Below are 21119 nucleotides of genomic sequence, written 5' to 3' on the forward strand. Positions count from 1 at the left end.
AACACCCTTCCCTGGCCCTGAATACCACAAACATAGGGGAAGTGGGGGATGAAAAAACACCACCACCCTTGCTGTTGAGAAAGAGATGTTCCGATTGTTTAACAAGAATTAACTGAACTTCCCACAGTCTAGTTATCTTGCACTATGTATTTACCATGAGTACTTGCATATCATAATGTGCAATGTGTTAGCACAAGTACAAATGTGTACTGCAAAACGGATATATTGTGACAAACTGAGAGCTGCATCGGTTTTAAATTGCAAACAGAAAGCGTTTCCTGTTTTACTGCCTGTCAGTCACTGTGTTTATTTGAGTCTGAGTCTAAACCTGAATGCATTTTTAAAATGTAACACATTTGTGACATGTGAGGGTTTTTCCATGAGGGAGAAATCCACTCCTTTCTATTTCAGTAGAATTATTTTCATTTTGTGCAGCTTACTTTTTGGTGTGTATTGAGGATCTGGATGTTTTTTGACGTCATGTACAGCCATGTTTTCTTATCTGATTATCAATCAGAAATTGCATTCTGAGAATTTGCGATAGACAACTGGAGGAAATTAAACTCAAAGTCACATTATTCAAGTTTTTCCCATACTATCACAAGCGTCGTTCAAGACTGAGGGTACACTGCCATCATGCGGCTCATTGCAGAACTGCAGGTAGAAGCAGCGCAGCAGGTTGATTGAAGTTTTCTGAATTATTATATTTTTTCATTCAAATGAGGCAGTATTTTATTCAATACTTGTATTTGCATAAATATGAAACTGATTATTGGATAAAGCCAGGTACAAAACACTTGTTTCTGTTTGGTTTGTAGACATAGGATATTCTGGATTAATGTTAACAAATTGTGAATATCCATTTGAAAATCAAATGTATTTGAGCCATGTTTTTTAGAATAAAATGATATATATAATTATCAGGCTATTAATGATATATGTACTAACCCCTCTGTAGATTGGTTTCATAAATTCAATATGTGATCTAAGACCAAGACACTGAACCTAATAAGCGAAAAAAAATCCCCTTAAATTAATATATTTCACCATGAAATTCACCAGCAAAACTATTTATTTAAAGCCATTTTGTAATGTCATCTTTAAGTATTCGTCGGGGATTATATAATGCAAACTTTGTTGAAATGAAGTGATATCTACAAACACAAATAGATAAAGTTAGTAAAATAAACACCTTAATGTATATTTTTGATGTTTTATTTCCACTATTCTGAACAAAGGTATGTTATGGAAGCAAAATACCTGCAAAATGCTCATGCTTATGAGAAACAACTAAATGACCTGGTTTTATACTTCATTTATCACAGACATAAAGTACTTCAAACTAAAAGTAAGGAACTAGTCGGGTAAAGAATGAACAGTTTAATTTGACTTTTATTCGTTGGTAAAAGGAAGACTTGAAGCAGCAAGATCTGATGAAAATCTTGGGCAAGGCACTGTCTCTAGATTTACAAAATTATGACTCAGCCCTTTTTTAATTCAAGACAAAATATTGAGAAGCAACTTCTAATACATTTCTTTTTCAGACATGACTCGGGTTGAAAGTACACTTAATTCTTCAAAGAAGGCTGTCAATACACGGTGCTTCAGGTATAACATACAGTGTAGCATTATAAAAGTAACTGTTGAAGGAGAGCTATTTAAAATAGCAACGACTGCATTATGTGATGGCACATACACAAACTATACCATTCAATGGGCGAGAATACTGTATATCAAAATGCATATCGGTACAAATGACGATAAGAGAAAATAAAATAAAAAAGAATCTAAAACACATTTACTTTAAACTCGCACAATAATGTAAATAAATCTTTCAAAGACTAATTTCTAAAAAAATCTGAGAACAAGCAAACCCCTTCCTATTTCTGGAGGCCGAAACGAATCAGCAGGAATGGCGGGATTTTTAAAAAACATTTTTATGCAAAATGTTGAGGCCAGGTTTACTATTTCCCCTCATGGTATTTTACCTGTCTTTAACAACAAACCATGAAGAGCATTTTCTGTAGCTTCTGGATTTTCATTGGTCCTGTCAAAGGGTTTGGGGTTGCTTGTTCCATCAGCAGTGAGCTGTTCAATTACAAAAAAATACTGTTTTCAAAATCCTGTTCCTTCACAACCAAAACAGCTACCTTTGACCAGTACTTCTAGGTTTTATAATACAAAAATATCCTCAGTGGTGTCCGCTTTCCACCTCATTATAATAGCACTTCTGCCAAATCCAAATGACAAAATACACAAATCAAATACAAACGGTATATCAAAGATGCATGCATTGGAAATAAAGTCCAGGAAGCTGTCTTGACTCATTGGGTTTCCAGTGCATGTATAATGAAATGATGTAATTCTATGCATTAGATTCTACGAAAACAAAAGCCAATCTGACTCGTAACGACTACAGTGTGATTCCTTATGCTGTTCGCCGGGTTATATCCATGCAATTTTTGATTATCAAACTACACCCTCACTGATAAGCAGTATTACAAAATAAAAGCATAGCAATAAAACTAAGGTAAAACTCTTAAAGTTACAGTGAGATCAACTTGCTTTTAATTGAATGCTGAATAAAAAATAGATATTGGCACTGGATAACAGCAACATGTAGCTTGTAGCTGCAAACTGACTGCTCAGAAATGTAAAAACAGACAAATAATTTAAATGGAATCGATTTTTAATATCACCTTGCGGCGTAAATACTAAATGATTTGTAACAGTTGGCAGATCCAGAATACACTCAAAAGATAAATTGGCAAAAAAATAATACTGCTCTGAAAATGCTCCACACAAACACATTACAGTGCATTTGGGTTTTAACCTTTGAGCAGCAGATCATAACGAAATCCAGCTTGCTGTGAAGAACCATTGCATGTGTGCAGCAGGAAAATATCGACAGGCTCAGAGACCAATCAGAAAGTAGGACTGGTCTCTGGGCCTTTTATTTTGAAATCATGATACAAAAAGGCGACAGAAATTTATAAAGAAATTAAAAATGCTAACTCAATGTGTCATGAAATGAGGCGTGAGCCCATAAGTCATATGCTACATAAACCCCTTGTGAGGAATGTACTACTAAAATACAGTATGTCCCTTTTCAACCAGTGACTTGCCTAGATTCAAAGTTAGGAATGATAACAAATGGAGTATTTTCCTGATCCATGTTTGTACACTGTGCTGTGCTTGTGCAACCATGTCATGTTGTGGATCTGATTTATTTGGGCAGAGGGGGAACAGCTCATGTGAGGCAGGACTGCAGTCCAGCTGTGTGGGCTTTAGCGGCGCCGAGCGAGAGAATCACATGCACTCGAACTCGTCGATGCGCTGTTTGGTGTTTCCTGACCGGATCTGTCTGAGGGTCTTGTACTTGTCTCGCCCCGCCTTCATGTTCTCCGCGTGGATCATGTCGTTCACCGTCTTCTTGCTCTCATCCCGAGCGTTGGCCAACTCTGAGCTAAGAGCCTGTAACACAGTCACCGCAGGATTAGAAACAGCTCACAGGAGTGTGTCAAAATTACGGAAGAGTATAAGGGCCGTGTGAGAATAGTTTGGAGATCTGACTTTAATTGCAGAATTCTCAGCAAAATCACATTTGGGTAGATTTTTTTTAAATATCACATGTGGCCCTTATCATCCTCTCTTTAGATTATTTTCTCTGAATGTAAAAAACATGATCAACTTTTTCTTTTTGGAATGACACCTTTTTTTTCTTGTCACCATGTCATCTTTAAATTACAAATCCTACATCTTCTTCTTTTCTTTATCTATCCTTTCTCTTTAATGATGGATTTATTAAAGGAGTACCTCCCCTCATGCCTCCACAGACACTGACAAAACAAAAACTGATAGCCTGCTTGATCAATTACAGTAAATAGGGGCCGGGCTTCTGAGTGTAATTTACAGTGTAGAGGTGAAAATGCATGTTTGGAAAGCATACGACAGGATTAGAGAGACTTGGTGTCTAAGAGTTGTTTGAGAGTTTGTAAATGACGTTTTGATCAAAGTTTGCTGTTTTTAAATGTGGTCCCGCATTACTAAAATGAATCCTGCACTTTGTCAGTTTATCAATCATTTGTTCACTGTGGATGCAGGCAGGAAAAACGGATTTCTTCAAAAGTTAAAACTAGATGCTAAACTAACACGGTGAGGGCGAAGAATTCCTTCAAAGGCAAATCAATAAGATATGACGGATTCACCTTCTCCGTCTACTCTATGGGACGTGCAAGTGTCCCATCTTGTAAGTGCAGTAGTTTAAAAAACAAGATGAAAATCATTCAAAACACGTTTGCTTAAAATAAAAGTATACAAATAGCCTCAAATTTAAGGTTATAATCAAAGATTTGTATTAAAATGATAAACACATGTCTATATCTATGGGTGAATGAGATGTATGGCCCACTTGCCTTTGAGTTATTACAAACTGTGTTTCTGTGACTGTGGTATAATTATGTTTGAGATATGAGGGAAGACTTACGAGTAGATGTTTCTGCAAACGCTCGTTCTTCTCAGCCTCGGTCATGCGCTCCTCCTCACTGCGGTCCTGGTACGCGACTTCAGCCCCGAACTCGGCGCTGGCCTCGGCGCTACTCTCGTCGTTCTCATCGTCGTGCTCGTTCTCTGCGTTCAGGGGCTCCTGAATGTGAGCCACCATCACTTTGCTTTTCAGCTCTTCTTTGGTCTTCTCCAGGTCCTCCTGCACCATGACGGCCTGAGGGAAGAGAGACAGTCAATGAGGTGACTTTCTAAGGCTTACTAACATTTTGACAGAGAGTGAATGGATAGAATGTGTCGAGAGTCCAAAATATTCAAGTTAACGTGAACAACTCTTTTTCAAATCCACAGACTAGATTGCTTAAACCTTAAATGTTTTATGTCATCCAATATAAAGTTTGCAACTGCTCCATAGACAATGAATAGAGGAAATTAGTTTTTGGATAACACTAAGATCAACCAGGGGAATGTTGTGAGCAGGCTTGGAATTTCGTCATTTGAGGGGCAAAGCCATTTGGCCTTTTGTGTCACAAATTTTTTAGGGCACAAAGGCCACATGCCAGGGCACAAAGGCCACATGCCAGGGCACAAAGGCCACATGCCAGGGCACAAAGGCCATTTAGGGAAAAGTTAGGATTTTGAGTTTACAAATAAACAACTTCACTTTCTGATAATAAAAACACATGAACAACATGGAAAACAAATGAGTTTTTTACTACACTGCGCATTGAATAGAGCAGTTTTTCATTCAATGTGTGCGGCAAAAAATAAATCACAAGTGGAGCAAAGCGCTCGCAGCCCCACTGAAACGTCATCTCATAAGTCAGAGCTGATTGGCTGTAGGTGTGTGTGCGAAAAGTGTAGTTATGAGGAGACGAGAGGGCTTAGACTACATCACCAGCGGTAAATAATACAAACAGAACATGAAAGAAGTTGACCATCTACTGGAGCTTTGGTGAGCGGAAGTATAGTTAGTTATAGTTTATGTATCGATGGATCGATTGCTATTGTAACCATGGTGACGAGTGTCTGTGTTTTCCTACAGTCTGATGTGTTCATGCTGAGGCGTCACGGTTGTTGTTATTGTTAAGTTTTGCTTTGTGATAGCGCTCTTTACTCCATGTATTAAGGTACAAAAAGCCTTTATATATCTAAGTTGTTCGTGCCCCACCAGTTTTGTACATATAAAAACGCCACTGGGTGAGGAGAAGGGAGGTTCCTAGAGAGAGAGAGAGACGGGGGAATGCTATGGGAGAGCTAACGGTATATGTGTGTGCGAGTGATAATTAACGTTCTTCTGTGTTGTTTTGGCGTGGTTCCGGGCGACAGTAACCTGTCTCAGAAGTGAATAAACTCACGGACCAAAAGAGACACGAGGCCTCCTTGTATTCTCATAGCGAGACGCTGCAGTGATGATTGAATGATGCGACGATGACACGTGAGGTGCGCGTAACCAATCCAAGCTACAAGGACTAATGCAGTTCAGAGCCCAGACCACCGCTCTGACACTTTTAAAGCAACTTCGAGATTTTAACAGAATCAGGGCACAACGGCCATGGTGGCCATAGGACGTACAATTATTTTCGGGGCATCACAGCCAGACCGAGGGGCAATGAAGGCCATGGCCGTCATGGCCGCCGTGAAATTCCCACCCTGGTTGTGAGTATACAGGTATATCAAACTCAAATCAGTTCAACAGATCAAACTCTTTTGAGTGTTAAAAAGAAAAAAAACTCTGTGGGTCCAACAATTATTTTCCCATGAGTTGCTTATGGAGCGAACCAGACTCGATACTTGGTGACATCACAAGCAATAGTTTATAAATTCTCTATTTTCTTGCTTTGATAGAGGCTTGCAAGTATTCATTCGATTTACCCAGGCTCTGGAAATCAGATTTGATATGTTTTTGACTTGGTGGCATTGCGCTTTAAAGCAGCTAGGCATCAGAGGCTATTCTGAGTAACACTGTAATTTGAAGTGGAACTAAAGTGTTTGCCAAAAATACACATCATGGAAACCACCACTTAACATAGCATTCTTCTATAAGCCGGGATATCATAATGGTGCATTAGAGTTATGACAGGATTTCCTTCATTTGAAGAGAGCCATCAGCGCCATAAACAGCATGAGTCACACTGCCAAAAAGAATGTCAGGACTGGGCTGGCACACATCGGTTTTTACCAAAAAAGACAAGAGGCAAGCTCTGAGCTTCAACCCCTCCCCCAGAAACACACAACAACAAGGTCTAAGGAATGTCTGCCCCTCACTGTGTCACCAGGGAAGGGGGGTGGGGGGGGGTGACACCGTCAGCAACACTGAGCTGAGTTTGCCAATATAGCTGATCACCAAACACAGGCGCCACTGACCGCTCCCCTGCTTTAAAGGGGACATATCATGCTCAATTTCAGGTTCATATTTGTATTTAGTGCCTCTACTGTGACATGTCTCCATGCTTTAAAAATGTTCCCAGTTTGGGATTAATAAAGTACTTTTCTTATCTTTAATGTTCAAAAAGGACTTTATTTTTCACATACTGCCTGTGCTGCAGCACCTCTTTTAACCCTCTACCTGAGACCAGGCTCTGGTCAACCGCTTAGAGATGTCCCGCCCCTTAGCCTATCACGTACAATGTGTTGGAGCGCTAGCCAATAGAAACCCAAGTGTTATAGTGATGTTACTATGTGATGGAAGTAAAACAAAGGACTGCAATGGAGGCGTTTCAGGCAGAGGGGGGAGTCTTTGCAGATACTAAATTTAAATAAAATGGACATGCACCATAACCTAAGGGCCTCCTTAACACATGGGCCACAGAACGTAATATAAGTAGTTGTGGAGAGGAGAAAGGGAAAGATATTTTACCTGTCTTTCTCACTTTTCACCACATGATGGCTATAATGCGTGCTTTTAGTTTTTACCAATTGGAAGAAGGAGAAATTAATCTGTGTACCTATGGGTGCAAGTCATGTGTGTCAAAGGTTAAAGTCAAACACTTTCTTTTCATGTCATGTCTCATGTTGAGCGGGAGATAGAGGTACTCTACTTTGTACTCTAATGTTGCAGTCACTAAAAGGAGGAAGATTATTGGGTAACCACAGGAAGAAGTTGCACTGATCATACCTTCTGTTGCCACTCCACTGCCTCATCCTCCTTCTTCTTCTTGGCATCCTCCAGGAGGGAGATCTTCGAAGTCAGGTCGGCCAACTCTGTCGCCTAAAAGCATATTTTATTTTAGATATTTGAAATATTTGAAGCACTGAAACACACTTAATTGATGTCGGCAAAAAAGCCTTACAATTTCCAGTTGCAATGCCTGTGGTTAAAAAGAAAATTGCGATCACTGACCAGGTGTTCTTGGTTCTTCATCTGGTTCTCTGACTGCTGCAGCAGGGCGGACTTGGCGTCCTCGGCGCTCTGCAGATCGTTCTCCAGACGTTCAGCCTCCTCCTGAGCGCGCTTCCTCTCCAGCTCCAACTCATGAGCCCTTTCTGTCTGCTCCTCCAACTCTGTGCACAGACACACACACACACACACAGAGAAGCACTAAAGGTCAGCATTATGGGAGGATTAAACATGTTACCCTCTATTACGGTGCTCCCACAGTCATTTCTTTAATAATGACAGTCACCCACCTTGTTTGGCTTTTTTCGTCTGCTCCTCGATCTGCCTTAATCTATCCATCAGGTCCTCCTTTTCCTTTTCGATCTTTTCCTTTTCTTTTTCGGCAACTTCTCGTTTCCTCTTTTCGTTCTCCAGAAGAGCTCTAATTGTAGTAAACAAAATGTATTGAATTATACAGAAATGATGGTCATTTGTGCAGAGGATCACCATATTATACACAGGGTATTTATATACAGCTCCGGAAAAAATGAAGAGACCACTCCAAATGTTTCTTAAATCTGTATCTCTACATGTAGACATTCCAGTGTCTGTTGAATTTCAACACAGAGAAAATTTGTCATTAGTTTATAGAATACAATTTAAAAATATAATAATAATTTAACTCAAAGACATACCTATGAATAATAAAACAAGAGAAAATGATAATGCTGAATTGGTCTCTTAATTTTTTCCGAGGCTGTATATAAACCATAACCAGAAAACACCTGACCCTCTTATAGACATTTTAAAACCAGGCCATATACTAGGTCTATCACAAACTGTGGTTATACATTTGATACATGATCAGTAGAAGGGTATTTCCTGATTTGATAGACACCATTTCGGTTAAAGTAATTGTATCTCAGATAAATTATTATGCCAATTAAACTGAGACTTTTCAATATTTGCTGTCTCAAAGACTTTGATTGATGTTGACCTCTTTTAACCAGAATGTACTTACGTATCTAGCATAAGACACTTGTTTTAAATACTGTCAACACTGGACACTGAAATGTCGTTTCGTTAATGCTTTTAGTAAAACAAAACATTAATCTCTAAAACCAGGCCATATTGCTATTTAACAGATTGTGCTTATTACATTCCACACATGTTTAGCAGAAGGGTATTTCCTGATCCCTCAAACGTCTCAGGTAGCATATTGTAGTGTCGCCGCCAACAGTTTGTCACCCTTACCTCTCCATCTTCTTGTGATTCTTTTCCTCCCGGGCCTGAGCCTTCATCTGCTGCACTTCGATGGTGTCGGGTTTGCGGCGGCGCATGTACAGCTCATGGTTGCCCATGCAAAGAGCCAGGATGCGCTTGTTGATGCGCAGCCTCGGGGCGTAGAATACAAAGTCCTAAAACCCACGTTACAGATGTTGATCAGTAGGAGTACAGGGGATTTATACCTTGGTATTACTCATATGAAGGGTTTACATACAGGTGCTTTCTTGTCAATTGGTTTGATGACAAACTTCTTGTCGTTGAAGGAAATGTTCCTGATTTCACTCCAAGGGAATCCAATTTTGGGCGTCATTCTGTTGAAGACAAGGCAAATATAAAATCCCTCGGTTAGATGCATTGTGTTTTTAATAAACTCTGATAATGCTAAACACCTTCATTCATGTTGAATCACTTACTTGTCATTCTGTTCATAAATGTTAAGCCCCAAAGCGTCCACTCCCAACCACAGCTCTGTTCCTTTCTTATTCTTGATGTTGAAGTAGTTGACTCCGTACATCTCCAGATCTTGAGCGATCTTCAGATACTCCATCATGGACTCCTCTCTGTGGACGAATAAGACGTGTATTTAAATAGAGTGTCAGACAGTAAATAAGGAGAACACAAAACTCTGAAATGTTGGAAGTGTGGAAGAAGAAGAGTTGGTAGCACAGGTCTATAATCAGGGGGATGTGTTAAGTGTTCAGCAACAAGGCTGAAAATAAGTCTTGAGAAGAGCAAGACGAGTAAGATTTCCAAAGAACAATGGCTTTGAGAGGGCTTTGATATCAGCTACGATGGATGAAGAAAGATAACCCTGACCCAACCCCCTGCTGTTCAGCTTTACATGGCAAGTGTTTGTGTTGCTGCAATGGTTTCAAAAAGTGCACAAATCACAAGATCCCTGCCTTTGCATGATGCCTACTATTGTTAACAGTTTGAACACTATGTCAAGACAGACCCTTTTACCTTCCCTACTACCCCCGACTATGCGGTATCAAATTACGATCATTCTTCCCGTAAACAATATGACTTGTGATAACTTAATTACAATTATCGATAAATCAATCTGCAGCTTTGAGCGGTATAGAACCGAGACCTAGCTAAGATCATTTGTTAGCTAGCTAGCAACATGTTGTTGTATATTTGGGTCTTTGCCACCTCAACACTTGTTAAGTTTTCCTAAAATACCCTGCCAACTGGCCTGAATTTGTTCAGTTTAAAGAAAAAAGGTATCAGAATGCTCTAGATCACGCACTTGGCATTTTACATGTAATTACTGATGTCTTATTCATCATGCAGCGTTCACTTGTGTGTAAGCGGTTACCTCATCATGCTCTTGTGTTCTTCGTGCCACACTTGAATCCTCTCCTCCCATTGGTCCTTGTTGAGCTTGTGCTGGTCCAGAACTCTGAGAACCAAGACATCCAAGTGTCAGACGTCATGCAGGGAAACACATCTTGTAACAAGACACAGGGCGAAAGGTGACATTTCTCCTGTGGATACGGTGAAATACACCTGTGTTACCTCTGAGGGAGCAGCTGTTCACTGGACAGATAGCCTGGTGTGTGCACTTCCTTGTTGTAGTCAGCATATTTGGCTTGCACGGCGTAGGAGGCCAGGAGCACTGCTGTCTCTGGAGGGCAGTAGATGTCATCATTCAGGATTCCCTCCTTCACCTGCAGGAAGAACAGCCGCTGTGTGGCGTCCTGGATTAACTCCTCTGTCACATCCTCGGGGAAGAACTTGGCACGGAACTTGAAAAGCAGCGGGCTTTCCTTCCTCACATCCTGGGCTGTCACCTTAAATTAAATGGGACACAAGTGAGGTTTAGCTTCTGTTAACAGAATCGAGTTGAGCAGCGTAGTTCAAGTTTGACCAAGAATGGCAGAGCTGTGTATGAGCTACCTTCTTATTGAGCTTGAGCCATGTAGAGAAACCCTTTGTATCCTGGTATTGGAGTCCAAAGTACCAAACCTCTCGCAGACCGATGGTCTTGACAACCTGAAAATATAACAGCAAAAGTATAAATAGTGGGCCTCCTCACCAGAAACTAGGACACTCTGTTCTATAACAGGTCTATGAACCACAGACAACAGGTGCAGTTTGTGTTACTCACAAGAACAAACATCCAACACAAAAAAAATATTTAGAGACATGATATAATTGTGCTTTATGCGAACTAAGAACCTCCTAACCCTTCAGATAACAGAAATATAAAATGTGACTGCATCCCCACACATATTATACATTTGTATATATCTTTTTTTGTCTGTTCCAGTTTTTTTTAGTTTTTTTTTAAATGAATGCATTTTGCTGTACTCGATGCATTAGTATATCCAATGTGTGGTTTCTATGGCAGTATAAAATGGACTGCATTGACAGTAACAATTGTTATGTACTTAATACTAAGTTCTAAAACTATTTGGATAATAGGTATAACTTGTGCTTCCAAATTACATTTCAGTCAAATGAATGTTTCACGAATTAGAAAGCACATTACACTGGTGGCAAGTCAGCACTTTTTCATACCTGGTCAAAGAGTTGTTTCCCTGTTGTGTTTGGCTGAATGGCGAACTCCAGTTCAGCATCCATTGTGGTAACTCTTACACTGATCTGAGGAAGAAAGCACGTAGAAAAGATTAGCACATTTATAAACTATAGCTCTATGAACGTATCGCACATAAATCATTGTGTTATTTTAAATCTTAAACAGAGATTTTTCTGACTTTTGTGTCCATAAAAAATGACTCAGAGATTTCCGAACTACTGACCAAACTATAAATGATGTTTAAGCATTTAGCCTATTTCAAATTATTCTCCATATGTACATATTTAGCATGAGAAAGTTGTCTCAAAGTATAGATAACACTGAACACTGAAATGTCCATCTCTCATTCTTTTACAATTGTTTTTTTAAAACATCTTTCTTTAGTAGGAAGTTACAATACATAGAATTTGAAAATGTCCCACTGTGGCCCCCTAGTGGCAGTATACCAAAATGCAATCTACAGAATGCCACTCAACATTTTTATAGGTAGCATCATGACTTTTTAAATGAGCTGTTGGGAGGGTTTCAAATAAACCCGGCTATGCACAAGCAGCAAAGGTGCAACCACCCACAACCATCAGTGCACACACTCACACAGTACTGTGAACATTCAGCCAACCACACCATCGTCACATCAAAAGAATATATCATTTGGTGTGTGTATCGATTATGAAAAAACTTGTCTAGGGGTCCCGCAGCGTGTGGGATAAAGGTGCCAATCAGGCTCTGTCTCAGTATAGAACTTATCTGCAGGAAGTAACCACATCCTCTGGTGGCTGCGAGGCACTGCTGCTGAACACTGAGCTCTCATGAGAGTCGCCTACATCCTGTCATGTATCAAGCAACCTGTCAGCTTTCTGCTAAGCTATTCGCCTTAGCAGGAATCGAAAAGAATAGAATGTGCTATGTATCATTACAGAGAGGCCTTACTGATTTAATGGACAGTTTGTGTTTTTAAAAAATGATATGTTGAGTAGTATGTGAATATATTTAACCTTATAGTCCCTTGCCCGGAGAATAAACTCAGTCTGTAATGAGTAAACTGACCGTGTAGGCATTTTTCATTTTCTCTGTCCTCTAGATGGGAAACAGCAAACATGTCTGATGGGAAATAACTGTGCAGGCTGAGGCCCACGCCGGCGCTGAACAACAATGGTATGCATTATTTCCCAGTTGTGGGGCTGATTAGAGTTGCGTTCTTTCCCATACATGTCAGCAGGACCCCATTTACTGCTCAGGATACTTGCCGCTCTTGTCACTTCCTGTCATCACCAGTAGAAAGAGTTGTAGCGAGACCAACAACCTGGGCCTACACACTGAACTCTACCTCAAGTCATACCACTCTTTAAACTTCTATGAACCTTTTTTCATGAGTGTAGATAAGAGTTCAGTTAGTGGCCACCTTGCTGTTTCATTTCCTGAGTCAGTGTGACTAATTCTGCATAAAAAGGAACTGCAGTCTTACATTTTCTGCCTGGTTAGGGTGTGTCTCTCATGGCCTGAATTCAAAAACACTTAGCACACTATTATTAGCACATGCTCGAAAAAAAAACCCTCCCAGGCCCACGTGTCAAGTTTCCATGACCTATTCTTAACTTTTTTTAATCAAAGCAGGACCATTAACAGCTTTTAGCAAGGTATCACTAAGTACATTTCCACGCACATCTCAAATGTTGATACAATTCTGTCGTATTTGATCATATACTTCTTAGGAAAGATCAAGAGTTGTCAAAGAATATCACTAACTGCGTGAGACATTTGTTTTTTATAACACCCTAAAAGGAGGTTAGAAAGGTTTTCAACTTGGCTTGTCTGTCAGTAGGTGTACAGAAAAAGATTCTGGCCAGATTGAATTAAACTTGGTGATTGGGTGTAGGATGGACCAAGGAAAAGACAATTAAATTGACAGTGGAAGAAAGGGCATTCACTGCATTCATAGCGTTCTAATAATGAATAATGTGTTCACAACTGGGCATTTGTCCATAACCAAACACTGTTTTAAACATTAATGTAGCGGTTATGACAAACAACAGGCTGACATTGCACATATCTGCATTCATTTATTCACTAGCATGGATATGGACGCAGATCAACACAGCAATAAATCCAAATGATCCATATATCTGTAGATAGGCAAATTAAGTTAGACCTAATATCAGTATAACAACAACTCATCAGTATTCGTCCAAGCTGTAATGCTGAAAACTTAATCAATGAATAAAGGGTAAAAGAGAAAGACTGACATTATCAAAAAGCTGCATTATTCCAATCAGCAGAGATACAATTCAATAAAAATATGTTTGATATAATATAGCTATCAATAAACATATGCAAAAAATGGAGAAGTAACCCACATGGGAAGTCTGGGACACACCCCTAGTTACCTTATTAGTTAGAGGAAGCAAAACTACTGGAGCTGACCGAGAGGGTTTGGTTTAAAGCAGTACAACCAAAAGCATGCCTGGTGTGAAGTACGAACATTCTAATTCTCACATTCTCTACTCAGAACTTCCCCTTTTTATTAAGAACAGTGTTTCAGGGTGGAGATTAATCGTACAAATGGTCTCTGGGAATCCTTGATGTCCCGGAATTCAGTCACGCCCCTCACATTCCCACACTGGTGCTATCTCTGTGTGCCGCTCACAATCAAAGCCATGACGACAAGGAAGATATTGCAAAGTGGTTTCCGTAGCCAGGGGGAAGAGAAATGTTGGCTCGACAGCATCCTTATGTATATGGATGATACCAGGATTCGTAAGTGAGCTTAGTAGCACAGTGTGGCACGTTTATAACAAGTTACCATGCACAAGGGTTGCGTCATATTTCTGAGTAATGCTATGCACAACATTTGCACAAGGTCAGCAATCACGCTTAACGTCTCTTAACAATGGCTCCACCCTGGTTACCACAGCAACCATGCTACTGACATCTACCACCACCTGATCCACAGCATATCTGAAAAATGATGTGTGGATATCAGAGGTGACAAAAATATGATCCACTTAGGAGACAAACTAAATGAAGGTTTCGGTTTAAGGAGGGGGTACAGCTGTGTAATAATTTGTTTACAGGGTATAGGTACAGATATTTCCACTCTAACCGTGTCACGTACAGTTAACAGCTAGGCTATGCAGTGATGCGAAGCTGTGAAAATATGCACTGATGAACAAATCTGTGAGAGGCCCTGCATAACAGCCATCATATTCCATTGCTTGCAGCTAATAATTAAAGGGAAATCACGTGGAAAGACTTGTGAGCAAGACTGTAAGCATGATTATATCCTCTGAATTCAATATACAGAGATTCCAGTTTTTTCAGTGAGCCAAAAATAATATATTCTCAAAAAACAATTAAGATCCTAGTACTCCTTTTCCTGTAATCTGTTCTCATCCTGTCTACTATCCAGATCACCCTGTGGTGGAGAGCCTTGAAGAATTACATTGAAGAAACAGGTTGGGTGACAGGAAGAGGAGTTTTCTCCCTAAGCAGGGGAACAGTAAACACAAAGGGCAAAGGGTATTTTATAACCGTTTCCCACGACCGCTTTAAAAAAAACGATTAAATGTCAAGAATTATAAACTAGCTTTCTAAAAACCGTTGTGGTAGACGCTGCTGCTTCATCCTTTCCAATCTTCTATATCTTATGGATTAACTCTTGCTTCATCGTGTTTTTCTCTTTGGTAGAGTATTTGTTCCCTGGCTGAACCCGGCTGGGCCTGTCATTTTGTAAAAAAAATTCCCCAAGGCTTGAATTAGCCGGGTTTGCGCCAATTTCCCAGGTTTTTTCCCACCATTTTTTTTTATGCAGACCCTATAGTCTGTCACTGTGTTGCCATCAGCCCATTTAAACTATTGAACATGTTGAGAAAAAAAGGACAAAGCATTAAAATAATTGCTCATAATTGATGCTGACACTTTGGTGTGTCTAAAATGTCTATGACGGCACTAACAAAAATTCAGTTGACTTTATCTTGTGACACATCTTTTTCCAAAATCTGGATCAAGCCCATAAATGCTGCCATGATCTGGGGTTCCAATCTGTTTGCCAGCACACTTAAGTTCTAATCCTGGTCATATTGACTATGTTGTCTATGTTGTTAATAAACGTTCATCTTATCTTGTGTTGCCGGGCTTTCGAGCCCTTGCTCTGCTCTGATTACATATTGCCTTCCTTCTGACCTGCTGCCCTGCATTAGTTTGTCAATCGTGCCTACCATCATGTTGCCAACTGTAAGCCTCCTAATGACCAAGTAAGGACCGTTTTATCCCGACTGGTTAAGTCTGCCAACTCTGCCTTTGGGTTCAAATAAAAGCAGACCATATTGTCTAATTTACATTTCTATGTACCTGATAACATTTATTCTAATACAAATCCTGCAGTCCCATCAAAACGATATCCCCTGGCAACAGTTCTGTCGATGCAGACATATCAACAGTACAATAGCCTGCAACTCTATTCGAGTATTGATGACTTAAGACACAATGTTTACCCGAGACGAATAGTGATACAAACCACAGGCTATTCAGTTCGTATGAAGGGATGCAATACTATGTTGGCTAATGCATGCAGTAATGATTTGCTTATGATTTTATTTTGTTATGGTATGTTCAGAGTTTACACTTTGTTGTCTTGAAGGTTGTACTACACACTTTCATTATCATAACATAGGGGCCATTGTCAATTAAAGTAGGACGTAGGACTGCCCACTCTAATCAGCCATTTTGGTCTTAATATTTATTTAGTTATTTAGTCAATAAGTAGATTTTAGGCTTTATATGCTGAATGACTGTCTGGTAAACAGCTGATTTGAATTAAAAGTGGTTCTCTTTAAGGTTTTTGTATAGAAACTCCCTTTTACACATCTGTGTTTTAAAACAACAAAACAGTTAGGCTATTCGACAGACGGCATCAATGGAGATTTCTTTAAAGTTATTTAAAAAAATAAAATAAAAAAATCTAAACAGAAAACATAGTTTAAAAGTATTTTCATTCTGAAAACAACTATAGAAATAAAAAAACAAAAACCAGAGGATAATTACATATGAGATCAAAATGAGTAACAACAAGGAACTTACTTTCAGAAGTCTGATTTTCTCACCACCTTCTAACAGTAAACATTGAACTATTTGTGTCAAGACCCCAGAACTTTTGATTGTAGTTTGTCCAGCAGCTCTACCTCAACACACTGTTAATCTGCTCTGCTATGTGCGTTACACACTCTTTTAATCCCCTGCTTGCATACCGCTGGGTCTTTCCATTGACCATTTCTCCATAGCCACACTTGTTAATAGTTTGGTCCTCCAAACAAGAAAACTGCTTCTGTCGTGATTTCAACATAATGGACTAAAACGGTAAGTTATAGGCTCGAGTTTTGTGTGCTAGTTTCTGTTGATAAAAATGTGTTCACAGTTAATATGATTAACCTAATTAAACAGTTGGGAACCATGAACAACTGGTTCAAAAAAAGGCTGGTTCCTTGCTGTAGGCTACTTAAACTAAAATGCTGCTATTGTTCAAACAGCATGTAGGAAAGTAAAAGACAAACTGTTACTGTTGTCAAGGCCTCCTGAGCATTACTGTGAGTGAACTGGCAAAAACAGCTTTATAACAACATTCTGTTAACTTCTAACAATCACACTTAACAGAAAACGTTTAAAGGCTTTGGAAGTAATTAAGGCAAAAATGGCGGATTTAAGAGGTTATTTTAAGTATATTGAGAATGCTTTGTTAGAAAATGGTGAGATGCAGAAACACTTCACAGCTAAAAAAATCTAAAAGCAAAACTAATACCCACTAAATGAAAAATACCAATGAAAATCACAGAGTTCAAATCTTGACTTGTTGCACTGCTTTAAGGCAATCTTAAGTGGAGCATGGCATCGGAGGACCTGCTAGGGGAAAGCAGGGAGGAGAACAGCTAGACCGTGATGTGAAAGTCCTTATAAGGCTGCAGGCAAGGAAATTAGCAGAGGAACTGATGTAAGAGCAGAAACCTTGAGTCACAACACAACTTCCTTTGGAAGCCTAAGCACTGCCGAGAGGAGTCCAGCAAAGTCAGGGTTTCACAATAATAATTGCTTTTGTGAAATGTCAAGACTTGTGCAGTTAACACTGAATAAATCCCCAAAACTGTTGATGGAAACATCAACAATTTCCTAAGCCATACATTTTACTCGTTGAGCTGGATTGCTGTGAGTGTGACTAGAAATCTGGGAAACAATTTTCCCTGGGTGCAGAGTGATCATTTGCTGAATCAGTGTCTGAAGCTTCCTTCTTTCATACGTCTTGTTAACTGCATCCTCACATGACGATTGAAAAAAACACGTCTGGGTGGATTACTTAGCAGCATATAGTCTGATGAATTTAGGCTTTGCTGCATCTGCACAAAAGTGACAAAACAACCACACCCTATTCTATATTTTTATATTGGTCTAAAATATATTCCACAATCCATTTAGATCACTATTTATTGTTTTAGAAAACTTCAATGCTTCCTCTTTTTTATTATTCATATTTATTGTGTCCACTACTGGTTTCCTCTTTTCAAACTCTTTATTATGTACAGGCAAAGGTCTGTGCTACACAGCTGCACCGACCCTGTGCTTGTGAACAGATCCTGACAGATTCTGTAGAGGTCATTCAGGTCCCAGCTGTTACCTCAGTAGCTGCTACACAGCCCACTACTCTGGTGTTGTTGAGGATACAAGCATCCCTCAGAAGAGATTTGGACCAAAAACTGACACTGAGTGAAGGACTTTTTACGAGCATAGTTAACACAGAAAAAAGGAACAATTTAATTTCATAAAATGTAGGTGCAGCGCAAAATGTCTCAATCCCGCCCTAGCAGGAGACTGAATACAATTCCGATAAATGATGTTTCAGTGCTAAAATATATTTTGAAAATAATTGTTTTTATATTGTTCATTGAGATAAAAAGCAATAATTTACATATAAATGAAATGATTTATTGCTAATGACTAATACATAATCTGTTGCCCCAACAAGTATAGTTGACTGACATAAAGGACCCTGTTAAGTTTATTTTAAAATGATGATATGATTATAGGGATTGCTCTGTAAGGATACACTTTAAATGCCAGGATGCTATGACATTTTTTTCAGATTGACAGCTGGAAAAAATATTGAGGAAGTTCTAGAAGAAAGAAACTTTTAATTTGGAAGTGCAAGGGCTCTCAAGTTAAGGTGAATGATGTCAACAGTGATACATGCATGCAAGTTTTAACAATTAGGCTCTAACAAACAATAACCTAGTGTCACACCGCTCAAATTGATAATGAGTTTTTATAATGGGGATGAATTGTGAGTTTAAGGCATGTACCCAGGGTGTGATAATCTGAAGCTCCTCCATTGAAAATGAAAACTAATAAAGTGACTTAATGAATTGCAGCGTTTACACTGTCATGTAAATGGATTTGTACTTCATCTAATGGCCCATGAGTGACTCTTAATGTTCTTTTTATGATCAGAGTGTGCATGGGGTAATCACATCTCTGAACAGACTGTGGATGAGAAAGACTGCACACAGATTTCCCTCTATTTTATTTATCTTAATTCAAAAAGCATTATGCTGAGTCAAAGCCTAACTGTTGCTTTCATAAGGGGCGAGCCATGCAATGAGTTAGAAAAGACTTTCACTTCTGTTTGCCACTGGTGAAGGCCTAAAACGGAAACATTGGGCTTTTCCTGTTATGGTGCTGTTTGAATTAAACAAAGAGACATCACTGTGTGCGGCCAATCGGCCATCCTTCTCTTTGTTCAAAGACACACCAGAACAAATCTATAAATCTATGGGGGCTTCTTAATTTAGTATCACAGAGCAGAGAAACGTTACTCCTAAAAGTGACAAAGGCATACTAGTACGTTAAGGCTCCCCTTTTGCCCCCTTCCTATTTTAAGTTTGCCTCCATTTGCTTCACGTTTGGGCAGCACAGCTGGCGTGAATGACAGTTCAAATCCCTCCTTGTACTGAAAAGGAGGCCTAGCTAGTTTGCTACTGAAGGCCACACAGCGGCTTCCGCTCAAAGCCGGTTCTCTAAATGAGAATTCGAGCTCTTTATTTGTGTAAAGAGGCTTATAGTAACATTACTATACTGTCGCACTGAGCCCACAGGACTGAATGAATTATGTGATTAAAGGCGCTACATTTTAATGAACAAACAGGCGGGAGCGCGCACGGGCACACACATAACGGAAAGTACCCCGGTATTTATCGGGGGAGTCTGAAGGGATGTAAAAGGGTGCTAAAAGGCTCTAATATGAAACATAAATACAACTAGGGTTAATTTAATGCTAATACACTATATGAAGTAGCCTACCAGTGTCAAACAAGCAGTCACAACTATCATTTGTTTGCGATAACGGAGAAATAAACAGAAAAAATACGGTAGTTTTCATATGATAGTCTTATAACATTTTTCAGTCTTACCGTTTTCGGCATCTTTCCTTTCTTCTGCGTCCGGTTGAGGTTTAATAAAAAAGTTAATAAATCAGTCGAGCAGCGGAAAACTTTTTCCCATCAGAACAACGGCGCCAATCTAACGTCTTCCGGTCGCGAGGACCCAATTGTTCCTTCTAGCTTGACAACGAGGGACTATTTTCAACCTTACTCGCGTAAGAGTATTTTTTTCTTTGTTTAGCCTTTAAGTGAAATGGACTGGAGCTTGATTTCCTGCTAACGGTACCCCAGACTGCAAGACCACACCCAGGCCGATGACAGGACAGCAGCCAGCCAGACAGAAAGAGAGGCTTCAGGCCGGCAGACTCCGCCTCAGCAGCCGCATCATCATGGCTGCAGTGTTGCCTCTACTGCAGACAAAAACTCTTGTACTGATCGTTTCTAAAAAGACGATACAACTTTAGTTAGAGGACATTTTTATTAACATTAAATGTGATGGATTTTATACAAATATAAGCAATATAAAATAATAAAGCAATCAAAACTAAACATGTGATTTATAAATATTTCAATTTAATCTTTTGTTTTAATCACTATTTTCTTTATGTTTATTTCTTTATATGTGTGTATTCTCTATAACTGTTTACCCCTGATGCCAACGTTTTGTGTGTATATAGTGTTTAATATACATATATTATATTTAAATAAAGGAAAAATAAAAATACTGCAGCAAAATATTTAGGGACCATAAAGCAGTTATGATAAGATCAGTCTAGTTTTTAGAGCATTTGGTTAGTTCTAGATGTTTTTAGCTTGTGGTGTTTCTGTATAACACATGAACTCTGTGAATGTGTTATACAGAATATTGAATGTAAATACTTAATGTTTGGTGTCTAGGCCTCTATTTTATAATTAGCGTAGCTTATTGAGGTGTCCTATTTAAGATATTTCCATTATGTCTAATGATCGCACTATTTTTTTTTATTTGTGAATAAATAAATAAATTGAGTTGAATTGAAGAAATTGAAAACAATGAAAAAGTAACCTC

General features: G+C 39.1%; 1 protein-coding gene across 1 annotated transcript; it reads right to left on the reverse strand.

Moving 5' to 3' along the window:
* Positions 1-1374: 1374 nt before the first annotated feature.
* Positions 1375-20384, reverse strand: msna (moesin a). The gene is made up of 13 exons (XM_063894750.1): positions 20102-20384; positions 11636-11719; positions 11012-11107; positions 10631-10905; positions 10431-10514; positions 9523-9669; positions 9324-9420; positions 9077-9240; positions 8134-8264; positions 7847-8007; positions 7622-7714; positions 4487-4720; positions 1375-3474 (listed from the first exon to the last, which is right to left on the reverse strand). Exons 1-13 carry the CDS (start codon positions 20111-20113, stop codon positions 3310-3312), a joined length of 1743 nt encoding a protein of 580 aa, XP_063750820.1. The 5' UTR covers positions 20114-20384; the 3' UTR covers positions 1375-3309.
* Between the last annotated feature and the right edge of the window lie 735 nt (positions 20385-21119).

The sequence above is a fragment of the Eleginops maclovinus genome, chromosome 11 (genome assembly GCF_036324505.1).
Source record: "Eleginops maclovinus isolate JMC-PN-2008 ecotype Puerto Natales chromosome 11, JC_Emac_rtc_rv5, whole genome shotgun sequence".
Taxonomy (NCBI): Eukaryota; Metazoa; Chordata; class Actinopteri; order Perciformes; family Eleginopidae; genus Eleginops; species Eleginops maclovinus.